General features: G+C 37.4%; 1 protein-coding gene across 1 annotated transcript in view; it reads right to left on the bottom strand.

Moving 5' to 3' along the window:
* Positions 1-16,697, bottom strand: part of LOC147633148 (MADS-box transcription factor 23-like) — a 65,979-nt gene extending 49,282 nt beyond the window's left edge. The window contains exon 1 of the mRNA XM_086805689.1: positions 16,097-16,697. Coding sequence (XP_086661815.1) covers positions 16,097-16,434 — 338 coding nt within the window. The 5' untranslated portion in view covers positions 16,435-16,697. The remainder of the gene's footprint in view (positions 1-16,096) is intronic.
* Positions 16,698-20,624: the final 3,927 nt, after the last annotated feature.

Below are 20,624 nucleotides of genomic sequence, written 5' to 3'. Positions count from 1 at the left end.
TTCTAATGTACATTAAAAATTAATTGAATATGTGTATAAGAGACAACCTAAGGGTCAACATTTTTAGAAATTTTTAAATAGGTACCAATAAGGTTCCAAAGAGCCAATAGGATTAATCCAAGTGTTGGGATGACAAAAATATAAAAAATAAAATAGAATCTCTGAAAATTGAGTAAATGCTCACATAAGATGAAGACTTGACCAAGTACTAGGTTTATTAGTTAAAAATTAAGGTTTATTAGTAAAAAAATCAAAATTTGACACCTCAGTAGTAAAGAGAAAAAGGGCTCGCGAAGGAGGCACCTTTTTTTTATAATTACCTTGCATTTTTTATTCAAAAAAATGAGATATTTTTATCTCTCCTCTCTCTTGCTACTACAAATTGGATCAAAAAGAGAGCCAAACTCATCCAAAACGTATCCAAATTCGGTCAAACTGAAGCTTGAAACCTCTAGAACCCGGTAGAACCTGGTTGAACTTGGTTAGTGGCCTCCCTCACCTATAAATAGACCCTCATTTCTTTGTATTTTCATCTTTGAGTAATTACATGATGTTAGTATTAGCTTCATTTTAGTGTAATTCTATTATCCCTATAATTTGCGTCTACTTTTGGAAGATTTGGAGCTTCACAATTCTCTATCCTCTCTTGAAGATTACTCCCCCCAACTTAGTGACCAAATCTTCCTTTGTGGGCTTCACTTCTTTTAGGAGCAAAGCCAAAATCAAAGGTAAGCCTTAATCCAATGGTTTTTCTATCTTTCTCAATGGTTATTTGCTTCCCAACCCTTGTAATGCTTGGGAAGCTTTCAATTAAATGGTTTTTTCTTTTTCTAATCATTCATAATGTTTAAATGGTTTATTACTAATCTTTATGCTTAATTATAGTATTTTTATTAGTAAATCTCTCTTTTTGAAAAGATTAATTATCTTTATGGTTAGATCCTTCTTAAAAGAATGGTTCTTAATGATAAACTCGTTATCTTAAACAAAACTTTAGGCTTGACAAGCTAGAGAAAAAGATTAATTATTTTTATGATTTTAATCTAGTTAAAAATGATGATTAATTTCTTTAAGCTTGTTTATGATTAAGAAAAATCATATTAATTCATTTTATATTGAGTTATGCTAATAGTTTTGAAAATGAGGAATGTATATTTAAGAATAATCAAGAGATTTAATTATAATTATGCTTATAATTATGTTATGTATGCATTAAATAATTTAAATTTAAAAGAGGAGTTCTTATCATATTTCAATTATGAATATTCATTTAAAGTTATAAAATTGATCATTCTCAGAAGTTGCAGCGAAGGTATGGTAAATTTTTCCAGAAAAAAATATAAATCTTATTTTTATGCATAAATTTAATAAAGCAAAATTAAGAATTCCCATCATATTCTAGGCATAAACATTTTTATGCTAAAAGAATGAGTTTTGTTATATTTATGAAAAATACATTTATAGTATTTATGCATAATTATTTAAATAGAGAAAAGAGAAATTTTTGTTATATTTATTCTTACATGCATAAACATTAAGATGCAAAAAGAGAAATTTCCAAGATATTCTAGGTACAAACATTTTGAATATTGAAAGAGAAATTTTTGGCATATTTCAAAATATGAGTATTTTTATTTATAAGTGAAATTTTGAGAAAATATGAGAAAGCTATGGAAAATTTTATATCAATAGAGAATGAATTTATGCATAATAAACTTTATGCTAAAAGTGAACTTTTGAGCATTATTCAATTGTCAGAAAAATAAAGAAGGTTATGCATAAATTTTCTAGAATCATTCAATTTATGAGAATTTTAAAAATGATTCATTTAGATGAATGGATGTGATATGATGTGAATGGATGCGATTTGATGTGAATGGATGTGTTATGATGTAAATGGATGTGAATGGATGTGAAAGGATATGAATGGATGCGATATGATGTGAATGGATGTGATATGATGTGAATGGATGTGCTCGGATATGGAATAATGTGATGGATGGAATATGATGTGAATGGATGTGAATGAATAATGTGATATGATGTGAATGGATGTGAATGAATGATGTGAATGGATGTGAATGAATGATGTGATATGATGTGAATGGATGCGATATGATGTGAATGGATGTGGAATGGATGCGATTGGATATGGATGTGGAATGGATGCGATTGGACATGGAATGATGTGAATGGATGTGATATGATGTGAATGGATGCAATATAATGTGAATGGATGCAATATAATGTGAATGGATGTAATCTATTTTTAAAGATTCTTTTATATCAAAAATACTGGGGAAGCATTTTGACTATCTTGTCGAATGAGATCATGAGGACCTAAGTGAAAAAATTGCCACACGGGACAGTCAAAGAAGGATGTCTAGCGTGGCAAGGTCGGCCGAGGTCTTAATCAGCCTCGGTTCGATTAAAATGGTGAGATTCCGGTATGGTGGATGAGGGACCAGGAAGCGGCCTATGAGTGAAGCATTAGGTGACCTCCTGCGAAGGAAGCTAGAGGGTTCTGACCATACGATTCTCGGGCTCTAGGTCGCCACCGAGGATACCCACGCATGCGTCGAGGAAGAAAATGAGTTGGAGTTGTTTTCTGAACACGAGCATGGATCTGCTTAATTGGCCTTTCTAGTCTTCAACAACAGAGGAGTTCATGGCTCTTTTACATGGATCTTGTTGTTTGATCTAGCTGATACCCATGCATGCGTCGAGGAAGAAAATGAGTTGGAGTTGTTTTCTGAACACGAGCATGGATCTGCTTAATTGGCCGCCTTGCTAGTCTTCAACGGAGGAGTTTAAGGCTCTTTTACATGGATCTTGCTGTTTGATCTGGCTGATCTTCAATAGAGAGTCCATATAGATTTTTTGTGATTATATTCCTAGGTACTATGAGCTAGGGACTATTTTAAAGACCCTTGTGTGAGCAAGTGGTGAGCGTTCTAGTTGCCAATGATGCCATAGGTACGCTGAGGAAGAAATTATAAAAAATTGAACTGGGAAATAAAATACTAAGGATCCTAATGGGGAAAACACTTTGGTTTTGTTCCAACTCTGTTTTAAAGACAATTGAATCTGTGAAAAAGGTAATTTCATATTGGGTGCGTAAGTGGTTTGTCTATTTTGTAATTTGCTTGAGTGCCGACTAGGGGAGCTGGGAACTCTGTTCCCTGGTACACCTGGGACAAAACATAACCAAATTTTTATAATGGATCCTATCAATGCAGTGGTTAGACCCATGGGTTTAGATGGGGTTAGCTAGACTAATGTATTCCTATACTAAAACTCAATTCTATTCAATTCTATTCAAGTTATGATAGTTGAAGTAAATCACGGATAATCCTGTTTTATGAAAAAGAATCAACAGTTGTGCCTCTTGACAGGGAAAAAGTGTTGGTCTCTATGATCCAAGTGCAAGCTCCTCCCTCGATCCCGCCATGTGACCCATGGATTCGGTCGGAATGCAAAAGGGTAATTAACGCTCTTGACTACGTTAGAATAAATTTTCCTGGAGGAATCGCCTATGCCTTCTAGGCGAGGGAGGTTTTTTTGGGTTCGATTTTTGAAAAACCGACCAATACCTCTCTTGTCTAGACATTCGTGGGCAAGGCCCCAAGTTGGAAGCTGTGCCCTGCACAAGAAGTTGTTACTTCCGCTGCGCACCCCAGAATTCTATGCATGGAGGGGACAAAGATCTTTTAGCTAGTATTAGAGCCAATGGGCTAAAGTTGATAACCCAAGAAGCAAGAAATGTCAAAAATATATGAGAGTTACCAGTAAAAGATTGTAATTATGTGTTGAAATTCATACGAATTGATATTCTGAATGGAGATTCATAAATTGAAAATTGGGTTTTTGGATGGACGTACCGCAATTGTGTGGAGTCCCTGACTTTCTTGAGCCTACACATGATGGTATTTACCTTATAGCTCCAAGGACCGTGATTACCTATATATAATGTGGGTATAATTGCAGCTCTTTATTGACGATATATATGAGTGAATCTAAGACCTTGAAGTTATAAACAAAAATGCTATCCTAGCTAATGATTTTGAATGCTGCTTGACATGATTTTAAAATTCTGGTTGAGAATTGATGAATTCATAACATTTATAACTGAAATTCCTGTGGAAAATGTTCAGATGATAATTGAAAATTATTGGTCTGATGGACCATTTTTGTGTTAAGAATATGAATAAACTATTTTGTGATGAGGATGAGTTCTCTATGTTTCTTCTTGTAGAAGGGATCTTTATCCCAGGATTCTGTGTGAGGGTTGACCAAACTTTAAGAAACCCCAAAATCAGCTAGATCTAAAGTTTAACTCCTTTGAGATTTGAAGTGATCTTTTCACCTTTGCATTTTGATTAAGTTGAAAAAGGGACTTTAACATAGAATTTTGGTATTGATAAGATCATGGATCAAGGTCATCGTGGTAGAAATGTTAGTCCCTGATGGGATGAGGAAGAGCTCAACCCAAATGTTCACAAAGCTCTTCATAGATCGCAGCCTGGACCTTTCAAAGGTGAAGGGGAGAACTTGGAAGAAACAGTAGAGAAGTGGATCGAAGCTATGGAAGAGTATTTTGATGTCACTGGTTACAATGAAAAAAGTAAGGTGGCTCTTGCGAGGTTGAAGATCATAGAAATAGCTAGGGTAGCATGGAGAGGAACCACTGTGAAACAAACCATTTGGATCGAAACACCCAAACATGGAATGATCTCAAAGCTTACCTCAGGAAGAGATTCTTTCCTCCCGACGGCTTCCTAGAAACTAAGATGAATGAATTCTTGGAGCTAACCCAAGGAAGCCGAACCATGGAAAAATATGGCATTCGCTCTCCTCCTCAAATACTCGGCACCCCTAGGGATGAAGAACAGCTAATGGCCAGGTTCATTCGGGGAATAAGCAAACCCTTGGATAACCTGGTAAAGAATGCCAAGCGAGTTTCCATGGCAGAAGCAGTGCGGATGACAAAGGATTTTGCCAAGGCTTTTGTTGTCAAGGTCCCGCCAAAGCCAACACCATCATCTTTCAAAAGATTTCTAGCTGTAGAAAAGGATTCCAAATCTCCAACTCCTAAGAGACAACAAGGTCAAACTCATGATATGAGAAATTTCAGAATGGAAGAAAGGTCTTTTTCCGCAAGAGAATCTCATGGAATTCAACTTCAAAAGTTCCACCCTTGAACAAAGAAGTTAAATGCTTTAACTATCCCCCAAGGATATGGTCATCGTAGTATGGATTGCCCACCTCTTTTTGGATCAAGTTTTTCGGGACAAGGAAATCAGGGACCAAGATTCCAGATTCTAGCTCCTTCCTTCCAGAGTAATTAAGGTCCTTTCCGTCAAAATCACGGAAATTCCAAAGGTAGACCCCCTAACCAACCCTCAGCTTCAATGCAAAGTAATGCAAGACCTCAGTCTAAGAATTGACAAAATCAAAGAGAGAAGCTCCCAAGCCGTCCACTTCCAAGGCAGTAACGCTGGAAGTAATAGAAGAAGAAAGAGATGAAAGAGATTATACTTCACTTGTGAGATGAGGAAATCTCGCATTTTTGGGGTAGGATGTAAGATTCCTCTCTCTAGCTTTGGAGATGTAAAGGTGTAAGAACCTCCCCTTCAGCTTTTGTAATCATCCCCTATTTCTAAATACAAGAAAATATTATTTTTCCTTGTTTTTGGCCCAGAGAGAGGTAATACAAAATTGAGATATTTTTGGATTCAAAGCTTCTCTTAATATCTAAAATGAATTTCCCTGAAAGAGAAGTTCGAAAAGAATTTTCTAATGTGCATTAGAAATTAATTGAATATGTATATAAGAGACATTAACCTATGGCAATTTTTTTCAGAAAAAAAGATAAGTCTTATTTTTAGGCATAAATTTAATAAAGCAAAAAGAGGAATTTCCATCATATTCTAGACAAAAATATTTTTATGCTAGAAGAATGATTATTGTTATATTTATGAAAAATACTTTTATAGTATTTATGCATGATTGTGTAAATAGAGAAAAGAGAAATTTTTGTTATATTTATTTTTACATGCATAAAAAATTAGATACAAAAAGAGTTTTTTTCAAGATATTCTAGGTAAAAATATTTTGAATATTAAAACAAGAATTTTTGGCATATTTCAAAAAATGGTTATTTTTATTTATAAGTGAAATTTTGAGAAAATATGAAGAAGCTATGAAAAAATTTATATCAATAGAGAATGAATTTTTGCATAATAAATTTTATGCTAAAAGTGAAGTTTTGAGCATTGTTCAATTGTGAGAAGAATAAAGAAGGTTATGCATAAATTTTCTAGAATCATCTAATTTAAGAGAATTATAGAAATGATTCATTTAGATGAATGGATGTGATATGATGTGAATGATTGTGAATAGATGTGATATGATGTGAATGGTTGTGAATAAATATGATATGATGTGAATGGATGTGAATGGATGCGATATGAAGTGAATGGATGTGATATGATGTGAATGGATGCAATATGATGTGAATGGATGTGATATGATGAGAATGGATGTGATTGGATATAGAACAATTTGAATGGATCCGATATGATGTCAATGGATGTGAAAAAATGTGATATGATGTGAATGGATGCGATATGATATGAATGGATATGATTGGATACGATATGATGTGATTGGATATGGAATGATGTGAATGGATGTGATTGGATATGGAATAATGTGATTGGATATGGAATGATGTAAATGGATATGAATGATGTGAATGGATATGAATGGATGTGATTAGATGTAAATGGATGCGCATGGATATGAATGAATGCCAATGGATACAAATGGATGCGATATGATGTGAATGTATGTGGAATGATGTGAATGGATGTAGGACGATGTGAATGGATGTGATTGGATATGGAATGATGTGAATGGATTTAGGACGATGTGAATGGATATGAATGGATGTGGAATGATACGATGTGAATTGATGTAGAAGAATGTGGAATAATCAGAAATGATGTAGAATAATGGGAGTTTGTTGGAAATTGTATTTGTATATGAAATCTATTTTTAAAGATTATTTTATGTCAAGAATGCTAGGGAAGCATTTTGACTATCTTGTCGAATGAGGTTGTGAGGACCTAAGTTAAAAGGTTGCAACAGCTGACGGGAGAGTCAATGAAGGACGTCTTGCATGGCAAGGTCGGCCGAAGTCTTGACCGGCCGAGGTCTTGACTAGCCTGTGGTTTGATTAAAATGGTCAGGCTCGATATGGTGCATGAGGGACCAAGGAAGCAGCCTATGAGTGAAGTGCTAGGTGACCTGTGAAAGGAACCTAGAGGGTACTGACCATACGGTACTCGGGCTCTAGGTCGCCCAGGATACCCATGTATGCGTCGAGGAAGAAAATGAGTTAGAGTTGTTTTCTGAACATGTGCATGGATCTAGTTGATTGGCCTTGCTAGTTTGCAATGGAGGAGTTCATGGCTCTTTTACATGGATCTTGTTGTTTGATCTAGCTAATCTTCAACAGAGAGTCCATATAAATTTTATGTGATTATGGGCTAGGGACTATTGAAAAGGCTCTTTGTGTGAGAAAGTGGTGAGCATTCTAGTTGCTAATGTTGCCACAAGTATGCCGAGGAATCAATGATTAAAATTTAGACTAAGAAATGAAATACTAAGGATCCTAATGGGAAACACTATGGTTTTGTTCTAACTCTTTTTTAAAGACAACTGAATCTGTGAAAAAGGCAATTTAATATTGGGTGCGTAAGTGGTTTGTCTATTTTGTAATTTGCTTGAGTGTTGGCTAGGGGGCTGGGAACTCTTTTCCCTGGTACCCAGGACAAAAAGGCAATTTAATATTGGGTGCGTAAGTGGTTTGTCTATTTTGTAATTTGCTTGAGTGTTGGCTAGGGGGCTGGGAACTCTTTTCCCTGGTACCCAGGACAAAACATAACCAAATTTTTATAATGAATCCTATCAATACAGTGGTTGGGCGGTTGGCTAACCCATGGGATTGGATGAGTGAAGTGCTAGGTGACCTGTGAAATGAACCTAGAGCGTGCTGACCATACGGTGCTCGGGCTCTCACCCAGGATACCCACACGTGCGACGAGGAAGAAAATGAGTTGGAGTTGTTTTCGGAACACGGGCATAGATTTGGTTGATTGGCCTTGCTGGTCTTCAACGGAGGCGTTCATGGCTCTTTTACATAGATCTTATTGTTTGATCTAGCTGATCTTCAACAGAGAGTCTAGATAGATTTTATGTGATTATATTCCTAGGTACTATGGGCTAGTGACTATTGAAAAGGCCGCTGTGCGAGCAAGTGGTGAGTGTTCTAGTTGCCAATGATGCCATAGTTACGCCGAGAAAGAAATGATTGGAAATTGGATTGGGAAATGAAATACTGAGGATCGTGATGGAAAACACTATGGTTTCATTCCAACTTTGTTTTGAAGACAACTAAATCTGTGAAAAAGGCAATTTCATATTGGGTGCATAAGCGGTGTTTCTATTTTGTAATTAGCTTGAGTGCCGGCTAGGGGCTAGGAACTCTTTTCCCTGGTACGAGGACAAAACATTACCAAATTTTTATAATGGATCTTATCAATACAGTGATTGGGCAGTTGACTAACCCATGGGATTGGGGATAGGGTTAGGTTGGACTAATGGATTCCTATAATAAATTTCAATTCAATTCAATTCAAGTTACGATAGTTGAAGTAAATCACGGATAATCCTTGTTCTATGGAAAAGAATCAACAGTTGTGTCTCTTTGATGACGGGGAAAAAAGTGTTGGTTTTTATGATCCAAGTACAAGCTCCTCCCTCGATCCGGCCATGTGACTTGCGGGGTCGATTGGAACACAAAAGGGTAATTAAGACTCTTGACTACATTAGAATAACTTTTCCTGGAGGAATCGCCTATGCCTTCTCTGGATGACAAAAGTTTTTCCGGGTTTGGTTTTAGAAGAACCGAGGAATTAGTCTCTTATCTAGACATTCGTAGGCGAGGCCCTGAGTGGGAAGCTCTGCCCTGCGTAAGAAGTTACTACTTTCGCTACTCTGCGAGCACCCCAGAGTTCAATGTGCAGAGGGGGCAGGGATCTTTCACTGGTATTAGAGGCGAATTGGCTAAAGTTGATAAACCAAGAAAAGCAAGAAACGTTAGAATTCAATGTGCAGAGGGGGCAGGGATCTTTCACTAGTATTAAAGGCGAATTGGCTAAAGTTGATAAACCAAGAAGCAAGAAATGTCAAAAATCTATGAGTTACCAGTAAAAGCTTGTAATTGTGTGTTGAAATTCATACGAATTGATATTCAGAATGGGGATTCATAAATTGGGAATTGGGTTTTTAGATGGAAGTACCACAATTGTGTGGAATCCCCGACTTGTTTAAGACCTAGACATGATGGTATTTACCTTATAGCTCCAAGGATTGTGATTACCTGTATATACCGTGGGTATAACTGCAGCTCTTTACTGATGATAAATACGAATGAATATAAGACCTTAAAGTTATAAGCAAAAATGCTATACTAGATGATGATCTCGAATGTTGGTTGATATGATTTTAGAATTCTAGTTAAGAATTAGAATTTATCTGGATTGTGATTGAAGGATGATGTTTTTTGAATTTGGGATGATGAGCTGAATAAGTCATGATGATGAATGGAGAAAATTTCAGTAATGATGTTGGTAGCTGGGAAGACGATCAAATCTCTGCAGATCACAATGAGATTAGTGGATTGTGCTGCGAGATTGTTGCAGCTTGACCTTGACACAGTGGACCCAATTATGGAATGACAAATTAAGAACCTATATAACTGAAGTTCCCGTGGGGAATGTTCAAATGATAATTGAAAATTATTGGTCTGATGGACTATTTTTGTGTTAAGGATATGAATATACTATTTTCTGATGATGAGATCTATATGTTTCTTCTCGTCAAAGGGATCTTTATCCCAGGATTCTATGAGGGTTGACAAACTTTTAGGAACCCCAAAATTAATTGGATCTAAAGTTTAACTCCTTTGAGATTTGAAGTGATCTTTTCACCTGAGTGTTTTGGTTAAATTAGAAAAAGGGACTTAACAGGGAATTTTTGTATTGATAGGATCATGGATCAAGGTCGTCATGGTATAAATGTTAGCTCCCACGCGATGAGGAAGAGCTCGACCCATATGTTCGCAAAGCTCTTCATAGATCTTAGCCTGGACCTTTCAAAGATGAAGGAGAGCAATTCGAAGAAACAGTAGAGAAGTGGATCGAAGCTACGGAAGAGTACTTTGATGTCACTAGGTTACAATGAAAAAAGTAAGGTGGCTCTTGCCAGGTTGAAGATCATAGAAACAACCAAGGTAGCATGAAGGAACCACTATGAAACAAACTGTTTGGATCGGAACACCCAAACGTAGAATGATCTCAAAGCTTACCTCAAGAAGAGATTTTGTCCTCCCGGCTCCCTAGAAACCCAGGAAATCCGAAACATGGAAGAATATCACCAGGCGTTTGCTCTCCTCCTCAAATACTCGGCACCACTGGGGATGAAGAGCAGCATGGCCAGGTTCATTCGGGAAAGGAACGAACACTTGTATACGCTGCTAAAGAATGCCAAGCCAGTTTCCATGGCTGAAGTAGTGCGGATAGCGAAGGATTTTGGAAAGGCCTTTGTTGTCAAGGTCTCGCCGAAGAGAATACCATCATCTTTCAAAAGATTCCTAGCTCCGAAAGGGGATTCCAACTTTTCACCTCCTAAGAGACAACAAGGTCAAACTCCGGATACCAAAAATTCTAGAATGAAAGAAAGGTCTTTTTCCTGCAACGCAATCCCATGGAATTCAACTTCAGAAGTTCCATCCTTGAACAAAGAAGTTAAATGCTTTAACTACCAAGGATACGGTCATCGTAGTATGGATTGCCCAACTCCTTTTGGATCAAGGTTTTTGGGATAAGGTAATCAAGGACCAAGATTCCAAATTCCAGATCCCTCCTTCCAGAGTAATCAAGGTCCTTTCCATCAAAATCAGAGAAACCCCAAAGGTAGACCCCCTAACCAACCCTCAAATTCAATTCAAAGTAATGCAAGACCTCAATCTAAGAATTGAAAAAATCAAAGAGAGAAGCTCCCAAACCAACCATCCACTTCCAAGGCAGGAACGCTCGAAGGAATAGAAGAAGAAAGAGATGAGAGAGATTATCCTTCAGTTGTGCGAGATGAGGACACCCCTCATTTTTTGAGTGGGATAGGATGTAAGATTCTTACGTCTAGCTTTGGAGATGTAAAGGTGTAAGAACCTCCCCTTCAGCTTCTGTAATCATCCCCTATTTCTGAATACAAGAAATATTATTTTCCCTTGTTTTTGGCCTAGAGAGAGGTAATACGAAATTGAGATATTTTTGGATACAAAGTTTTTCCAGCCGCACATCTTAGTATGTAGCCTTTTTGTGGTCCTCGGTGTTCACATGCCATCGAAAGATATCTACATAGAAGGATTGAGCCCCAAATGCTTTCCTCTCACACAACATCTCGAGGATGAGGATGAAGAGAGAGAGAGAGAGAGAGAGAGAGAGAGAGAGAGAGAGAGAGTAGAGAGGACCTAAAGTACCTAACATCCTAATGAATGGAAGGAACAATAAATGAGCAAGAAAACTATATAAATTAATTTAGATAACCTTCTTTCCAACACCATGAACAATCCCAATGATAATATTAAGGGCTCTCAGATATAGAATGTTCTCACCATACCACATGCAACAAACCCAAGAGAAGAAGATAGCACTCTCCCCATCCTCCCTCAATAAATATGCAGAACCTCAAGAACACAAACATCCCTCTTTCAACTTAACCTCACACCTTCTCACTAGTAGCTACATGGCAAGAAGAAGGACCAGGCGATCTTCCACCCTTGCAACACACAGTCTCTCTCACACAAGAACTAAGAAGAGGGAAAGAGGAACAAGAGGAGCCTTTGCATAAGAGAAAGCTTACACTATCAGTGAAGGAATAGACACTTCAACTCTAAGGTAGAAGCAATGATCTCTCCCTTACCCATACCTTCATTATATAGAAAATACAATGCCACATGTCACACATGGGTGAGATTTAATAGATTACAACCAAAGAGGTGTGGGTAAACCCAATAACCCTCATGCCTAAACTATAAACCATATAAGATGTGCATCTAATGAATAATACAATGTGAACAAATCATGTGCACATGCACCTATAGTGGACACTGTCAATGTCAGCCTAGGTGTTAACCCAAGGGGTTAACATTCCCCCATGTCTGATGCACACATGGTCCCATTTGATGTCGAAGAGAATTTCTAAGGTGGAAGTATAAGGAGGGAAGTACAAAAAGAAAATAAAATGATGAAGCGTAATAGGCCAAAGAACATTAAAACGATATCTCGATCAAACCCATGTCAAAGAAGGAGGTATAGGAAGCTCCCCCACCTCTAATTGGAAGCACACATGAATGAAGAGAGGCGAGGGACTCCCCCACCTCTAATGTGTAGTCCATCCACTAGGATCCCAAATGAAGATAGGGAACTCAATGAGTGCCCATGAGTGTATGTCTATATCCCAAACATATGATGTTAGCATGGGTGCCCTAGCAAATTGCAATGTAAAAGGGATGGTCGATGGAGCAAATGTCGATGGCTAGGATATGGTCCAAGGATCATCCAAAGTGGATCTTGGATCCCAGATGAAAGTGGCTAGAGATGGTGTTCTAGGAAAGGCCATAAATGTATAAGTACCTTGAATCGTAAGACCTGCCGATGATCCATGTGGACCTAATGACTCCAAATAAGACATAGAATCATAGTGTGTACCACGAGGTCCCTCCTCCATGAATCTATAATGCAGTGGGGAGAAGTCCTCCTAATAAAAAGAGTAAGTCAAAGACTAGGAAATAGTCGGTGTTAAGGCTATCTTCTACATAGTGTCCATAGACACTGGCTCCAAATGATCTGAAGTGGCTATTGAGGAGGATGAGGACAAATGTAGCTCAACCCCAATGATGGAAGATATTATAGATACTAGATGGGTTTGCTAGACAAAAAACACACTTGAGGTCACAACATATGCATCATGGTGTAACACGGCCGTATGAAGCTCTCGATAGAAAAACTCTATGTGACCTTGCAATAGTAATAAGACATAAAAGGGAAGGCAGTGATGAGACATATACCATAAAGAACCTCTCTACACTATATCATGATTCATGATTTACAGACCACATGTCCCCGAAGATCACATAAGCAATATCCTCCCATGTAGCCCTCAAGAATGGAACTGAATCCCAAATATCCTCATAATATCAAAGGAATTACATGAAACTGGTGATGCAAGTGTGGGCATGGGAGTTGGGTATCTAAAAAATCAGTGAAACTAATGAATTCATGCTAGATTACAAAAAGGAATGGAGAAAAATGGGAGGATGTGTGATCAATGTGCATGTGCCACCTTTGTGTGCCAATGTGCACACAAATGGGGGTGTACATAGTGCAAGAGTGTGTGGTCCAATTATATCTTTGTGGCATGCTATATACAAAGATGAGAGATTGAATCTCCATAGAGAAATGTGAGACTGCCATGTGCACAAAACAATTCGTTCCCAAAAGTGCCACTGGAGAACAAAAACATGCTACAACTCATAAAGTTGATGGGGGGATGATAGATCTTTTTTTTAAAGGTGCAAGAAAATAATTAGTAAAAAGAGTGTTATTAAGTTAACGGGAGATAGGAGATGATGAGAGGGTTAGTTGTGAATTAAGTGTTGTGTGTTGAGTGTATTTGTGTGTGTGTGTGTTTAGTGTGTGAGTTATAAGTATGGTAGGGGGTTAGGTGGGAAAGGAGGAAGACTATAAAAAATTTAAATTGTGTATGGGAAATGTGTGAAGGGGAGGGAATAAGGGGGTTAGGTGCATAATAAAGTGAGTGAAAGGTAGGCAAGGAGGAGGATATGTGGATGGAGTGTGAGAAATTGTGTATAGTTAGGATTTTGTTAAAAATTATATTGTTTTTAATTTCTTTTTTTAATAATAATAAAATGAAATCCGACTTCCATCTCTTTCTGGTTGGTGGACGCACTAAACCCTGAATTCAACATATTTTTTCCCTGAATGACTTTCTACATGACTTGGCTTTCTCTTTTACATAAGGACTATCTAACTTTCTACATGACTTGGATTTCTCTTTTACACTTTGAATTCTAGTCAACCTACCTTTTCCTTTGGTTGCATGAGCATCATTTGCAAAAAATTTTCTCATTTATTGCTCAAATAGTATACACTATAAGATGTAGAGACCCACTATTGGTCAACATTTTTCAAGAGGGTTAGAGTCGGCTTGGTTTTCCAATATTGTTTCTATGGATCTTGTAGAACCTTTACAGCTATGTCTATTTTAGATAAATGAGGAGTCATGCCTATGGAAGATCCTTTCATGGGTAAAGACACAAGGGACTTTAGAGCTATGTATAGATTGCTGATACTCCTAGAAACAACAATGCCTACAACTAGGAAGGTGGGAAAAAATGGTCAATTTTTGAATGAATCCCTAGCACATGAAGTAGAAACAACAATACCTACAACTAGGAAGGTGGGAAAAAATGGTCAATTTTTGAATGAATCCCTAGCACATGAAGGTAAGGTATGTGATCATAATGATAGGACAAGGATGATCGAGAACTAGCTAGCGATTGGTTTGTCTTCCTCCATACATCTTTTATACTCACCCTCTTCAAATGAAAAGCCCTCTTGATCTTCGTTCCTTGAGGGTTAGATTCTTTCCCATTACAATACACATAAATACATACATGTACGTGAGTATGTGTGTAAATGTACATATATAAATACATGTATATATAATATAACTAAATACATGTGGATACGCAGGATGTCCATGTGTGCATTTATGCACACATTTATGGGGAATGTGTGAAGGGGAGGGAATAAGGGGGTTAGGTGCATAATAAAGTGAGTGAAAGGTAGGCAAGGAGGAGGATATGTGGATGGAGTGTGAGAAATTGTGTATAGTTAGGATTTTGTTAAAAATTATATTGTTTTTAATTTCTTTTTTTAATAATAATAAAATGAAATCCGGCTTTTATCTCTTTCTTGTTGGTGGACGCACTAAGCCCTGAATTCAACATATTTCTTACTTTCTACATGACTTGGCTTTCTCTTTTACATAGGACTATCTAACTTTCTACATGACTTGGAATTCTCTTTTACACTTTGAATTCTAGTCAACCTACCTTTTCCTTTGGTTGCATGAGCATCATTTGCAAAAAATATTCTCATTTATTGCTCAAATAGTATACACTATAAGATGTAGAGACCCACTATCGGTCAACATTTTTTAAGAGGGTTAGAGTCGGCTTGGTTTTCCAATATTGTTTCTATGGATCTTGTAGAACCTTTACAGCTATGTCTATTTTAGATAAATGAGGAGTCATGCCTATGGAAGATCCTTTCATGGGTAAAGACACAGGGGACTTTAGAGCCATGTATAGAGTGCTGATACTCCTAGAAACAACAATGCCTACAACTAGGAAGGTGCGAAAAAATGGTCAATTTTTGAATGAATCCCTAGCACATGAAGGTAAGGTATGTGATCATCAGGATAGGACAAGGATGATCGAGAACTAGCTAGCGATTGGTTTGTCTTCCTCCATACATCTTTTATACTCAACCTCTTCAAATGAAAAGCCCTCTTGATCTTCGTTCCTTGAGGGTTAGATTCTTTCCCATTACAATACACATAAATACATACATGTACGTGAGTGTGTGTAAATGTACATATATAAATACATGTATATATAATATAACTACACATACTGTATGTGTATACGCAGGATGTCCATGTGTGCGTTTATGCATGCACGTACACAGGTGGAAGAGGTCAGACACATCAATAAAAACTTGAGCATATACATGTGTACGCGTGGGATGTGCACATGCACGTGCGTGCTCAAGTGGGAAAACAGACGAGGTTGAAAACTTCAGCAAATAGCCTCCGATACATTTAGCAGCGCAATTAATGAGAAGAATTAATGAGAAGCTTTAATTCGCAGCAATTGTACCTGGAGCTTGCGTATTCGAAGAGTTTGCCGGTGCTGGAGAAGATGATGAGGCCGATTTCGGCATCGCAAAGAACAGAGAGCTCGTATGCTTTTTTGAGCAGCCCGTTCCTACGCTTGCAGAAGGTGACCTGGCGGCTGGTGGTGTTCTGGATTCGTCTGATCTGGATCTTGCCGCGAGGGACAGCAGCGGGAGGGGCGGGCAAATCAAACTTATGGAACGACTGCTGCAGCAGGTCCAGGCAACCATCGTGGTCGTGGTGCGTGTACTCCGTCTCCGCGTGATGCCACTCTGCTTGAGCAACTGTTGCGTGGGCATCTTCAGCTGGAGCTTGAACCATTCTTCTTAGCTGTAACGTGCTCAGGGAGAAATGAAGATACAGGTTATACTTACTACAGCAGCAAGGCCTTTCCACAATGCCAAGCTTCTGATTTATTTAGATGAGAAGAAACCTAACAAGCCAGGGCCGATCAGGCTTAAAAGCGCAAGCCAGATCTCCACAGGAAAAACAAATCAACTTTGGAGACAAGAACGCTTCTTTACTTGGACATTGCATCCACTATCCCGTTTTCCATTATTTATAAATGTAATTTTTTTTCTGTATAATCGTCTGGCAACAGTACCGCCTGAAAACGAAACCTGAAGCTTTGCTCCTTTTTTTTTTTGCTTCACTTTCCCGTTCTACCCACCCACAGTACGACCATTGTCTCTCGTACGCCCTTTAAAAAAAATAAAAAAAAAATTAACATGCTAGAGGACCACACCGCGTGCCTCCATTATCAAGATCCATAATGCACCCTAGGATTTTTAAAATCAAGAAAGAGTGAACTCACAAGCCTCAAGCAGTTTTTGAACAAGAAGGTATTACTTCTAAAGAGGATGCAAATGAAATATGAATCGGATATTAATGTATTTAAAGTTTATCATTAATCATAGGTTCAAATATAAAAACAAGATAGCATCTCATTAATTCAAGTCTACAAGAGAATAGCGGTTAGGCTTCTTGCCTTACATTGCGATAGCCAGGGTTCAATACCCCCCCCTTCTCCCGCATGCTAATGTCAATTTCTCTCTTTAAAAATAACCTCACAATACAAAAAAAAAAAGACAGTAGTGAACAATAAAAATTATTTACCTTCAAGAAGCATTACCTTTACTCATTCAAGAAGATAAATAACTTTGTGCAAGCCTAAGCTATCTTACTAACACTAAACTCATGTCTTTGTGCAAAGACTCTTTCAATCTCCATAAAGGATTTATCACACTCTCACTTACACTCACATCTCTGCAGAGCCTTGTTTAGCCTCTATAGACGACAAATTATATTTACAATCTCCATAGAGATTCAATCTTGCCTCTGCAATCACACTCGCACCCACACTCACTATGTGTTATAAACCAATTTAAGTTAATAAAAGCACTCTCTACCCTATATGAGAGTTCGCAATAAGTCTCGTAAGGCATTATACAACTTCTAGTTATTATGTGAGAATAGCTAGCCATGATCAAGATTAAATATTTAGTTCTATAAGTTTTAGATGCCCAAGTGTGAATAAGGGCCAGTTATATATAAGGCATTTTCTCATAATGCAAAGACACAATCGCCCTTTGTTGAGATCTTGTCCTCTTGTTGCTCTTTGCTCTTGTGTACATGAGATAGAGAGATAGTTGAGAGACTCGATACTTTATTGCTCTCGGCACATATGCCTCTAAATATGCATTACCTAAGAGAGTAAATAGAGTGTGAGAGAGGTGTGTCTTTGTAAGAAGGTGCCACAAACCTCATGTTGAAAGTAAGAGAGCAGCTGGAAGGTTAGAGCTAGCTACTATTGGTGAAGCTTAGAGGTCATGGAGATCCCAAGCTTGGAAGTGAGATAAGTATCCCCACGATGGTTGTTGGCCATTTCCATTCCTTATTGGGAGAAAGAGTTCCTAAGCCGGTAGATTAAACGAGCCATACCACTTTCAATGCAATTGTAGGAAGGCATTCTTACTTCTTCCTTTTTCTTTGAGCACTCATATCCTTTCTTACGCGATTCTATTACATATTTTGAGTTTTGGTGAAGTTTTTGGTGAAGCTATTTCTAGATAAGGTTGTTGTTATGTTGTAAAAAGTGTGGTGAAGCTGTGATTTTTTATTGTTTTTGATTGGGGGATTGAGTTGTAAGAAAAATAAATCTATCCTCTTTGATTTGATTTTTGTTGTTTTAAGCATCCTTACTTGTTCACTTGAAAAACCAGGGTTCTTGGTGTAGGTATTTTTAAAAAGAAAACCTAAAAAATCATGTAAGCATCACTATGTTCACATGAAAAAGTAGGGTACTTATTGTATTAGTAATTTGTCCTTATTCACATGAAAAAACAGAGTGCTTGGAGTTTTTTATTTTATTTTTTTTAACATTAAAAAAAATGTTGTTTGAGTCTTGCTAAAGGCCCCACATACTCTCACGTACTTGTACAAGTTGAGCTTAGGACATGGGAAAATATCATTGTTCACTTTTGACATAACATCAAATCTATTATGAGAATATGTTTTAAGCTCTCATTGAAAATATGCAATTCTACCCTCTTAGATACATCATGGATGCTTGTATTATCTTTAGGTCATGACAAATCATGTTAATACCATGGGTGATGCCATTATAAATATGAATACGTTTGGTATACATTGATGTATGTTTGGGGCTTCCAATGTTTGTTATAGTTGGTTTGTATGGAAGGGTGATTTGTGAGCTACTTATGCCTGGCAAACATTGGGGCCTCCAATGTTTGTTACATTTGATTTATATGGAAGGGTGATTCCTAGGTTATTTACGTCTCCCTACTAACATGTGTGTGGGTGATTTTCAGCCTGCAAAGCGACCTAATATTAGTATCAGTGTGACAAACCACACGAACCAAAAAAAGTCTTGGATTTCCAAGATAAAAGGACTCAATACTTTGAACAATAGGAGTGTTTAGTTAAGTGGAAGGATAGACGAGAAGAAGGTTCTACTTGCGAGAAGGTAAGCACACACAAACAAAGGTTTAGGGGAGCCAATATGACCGGTACTGGACTCACGGGTAGCCAGGCATTAATAATAGTGGTTGGATACATGAAAAGGACCAATAGGCTATTAAAAGAGTAGGGGTCCAAACTGAGCCGTATGGAAGATTGGAATGGTTGGGTGGACAACTCATGGAGCTCTCAACCTTTGGTGATTCTCGGCCTACCTATAAAAATCCTTTGCATAGAGCCTTATGCGTAAAGCTTTACATATAGATCCTTATGCATAAATATGCTAAGAGTCTACACATAGAATCCTTATGCATAGAGCCTACACATAGAAGCTTTATGCATGGAGCCTACACATAGACGCTTTATGCAAGAGCCTATGTATAGAGATAAACCTAAGATAAACCTAAGCCTAGCACTGAAGGGTGCAATAGAGGAAAGAATTGCATAAGTAATCAAAAAAAGAAGAGAACATGCCTCTCCTTTATGAAGCCCAAAGAGAGAATTAGTGTAAGAGCTACAAAACAAGAGGAAACAAAATAATAATGCTCTAATAAAAGAATGCTTAAAGCTTAAACAAAAGAGGCAACATGTGACATTAGAACATTCTTGAGACCTTCTACGATACTGCTTAGACAAGCACGGTGGACAGTGCCCCTTTTGGATGAATCTAGCTTTCGAGGACTTTCCACATACGGGACACTATAGAAGCCAAATGAAACTTCTCTTTTACAAGAGACGGATAGTGAAAAGATCAAGGGCTCCCCCTTAACTATAACCACCTACTCGCAGATAACCACTCCTAATTTGACTTAACCAACATTATGGATGGCCTACATTAATGCCCCATCTCTATGCATAGAGGTTTATGCATAAGCTCTCAAATTCACTTCTCACTAGCTCGCAAAGTCACTTCTCACTGAACTCTAACATAAGGAGGTCTAGCAAGCATTGTGATGAGTATGTCTATACACATGTAAACTCTATGAGTAGAGATAATATCTTAGGCATAGAAAAATAGATCATGAAGTCATATATGTTATATGTATAAAAGATTATAAACAATCAAAAAGCTTATACTCTCCATCCATGCATAGAACTCCACAATACAAAAGCTTGAAACCCTATGCATAAGCAAGGCTTGTACATAAACCTTGTGCATAAGCTTTATACATAAGCCTTATATGCAATCCTATTGCATAATTCTTATGCAAGCCTTATGCATAAATCTTGCATAAAGGCTTTATACATAGAGCTTATACATAAGCTCTACGTAAGCTTTATGTATAAGGCTACAAGATTTATGTATCATAAAGCTTGCATAAATCTATTCATAAGCCTATGCATTATTTGTGCTTATTCTTAAGCCTTATGTATAGAGATCTATGCATAAAGCATGCATAAATCTATGCATAAGCCATATGCAATATGTATGCTTATTCTTAATCCTTAAACATAGAGCTCTATGCATAAAGCTTTGTATAAGTCCTATGCAGTATTTATGCTTATGCTTAGAGCTTGCATAAAGGTTTTAT

The sequence above is a fragment of the Cibotium barometz genome, chromosome 12, assembly GCF_041138505.1.
Source record: "Cibotium barometz isolate CiBa-2024 chromosome 12, ASM4113850v1, whole genome shotgun sequence".
NCBI classification, from domain to species: Eukaryota; Viridiplantae; Streptophyta; class Polypodiopsida; order Cyatheales; family Cibotiaceae; genus Cibotium; species Cibotium barometz.
Note: the sequence above shows the minus strand (reverse complement) of the source record. Positions and strands in the feature narration are given on the sequence as shown.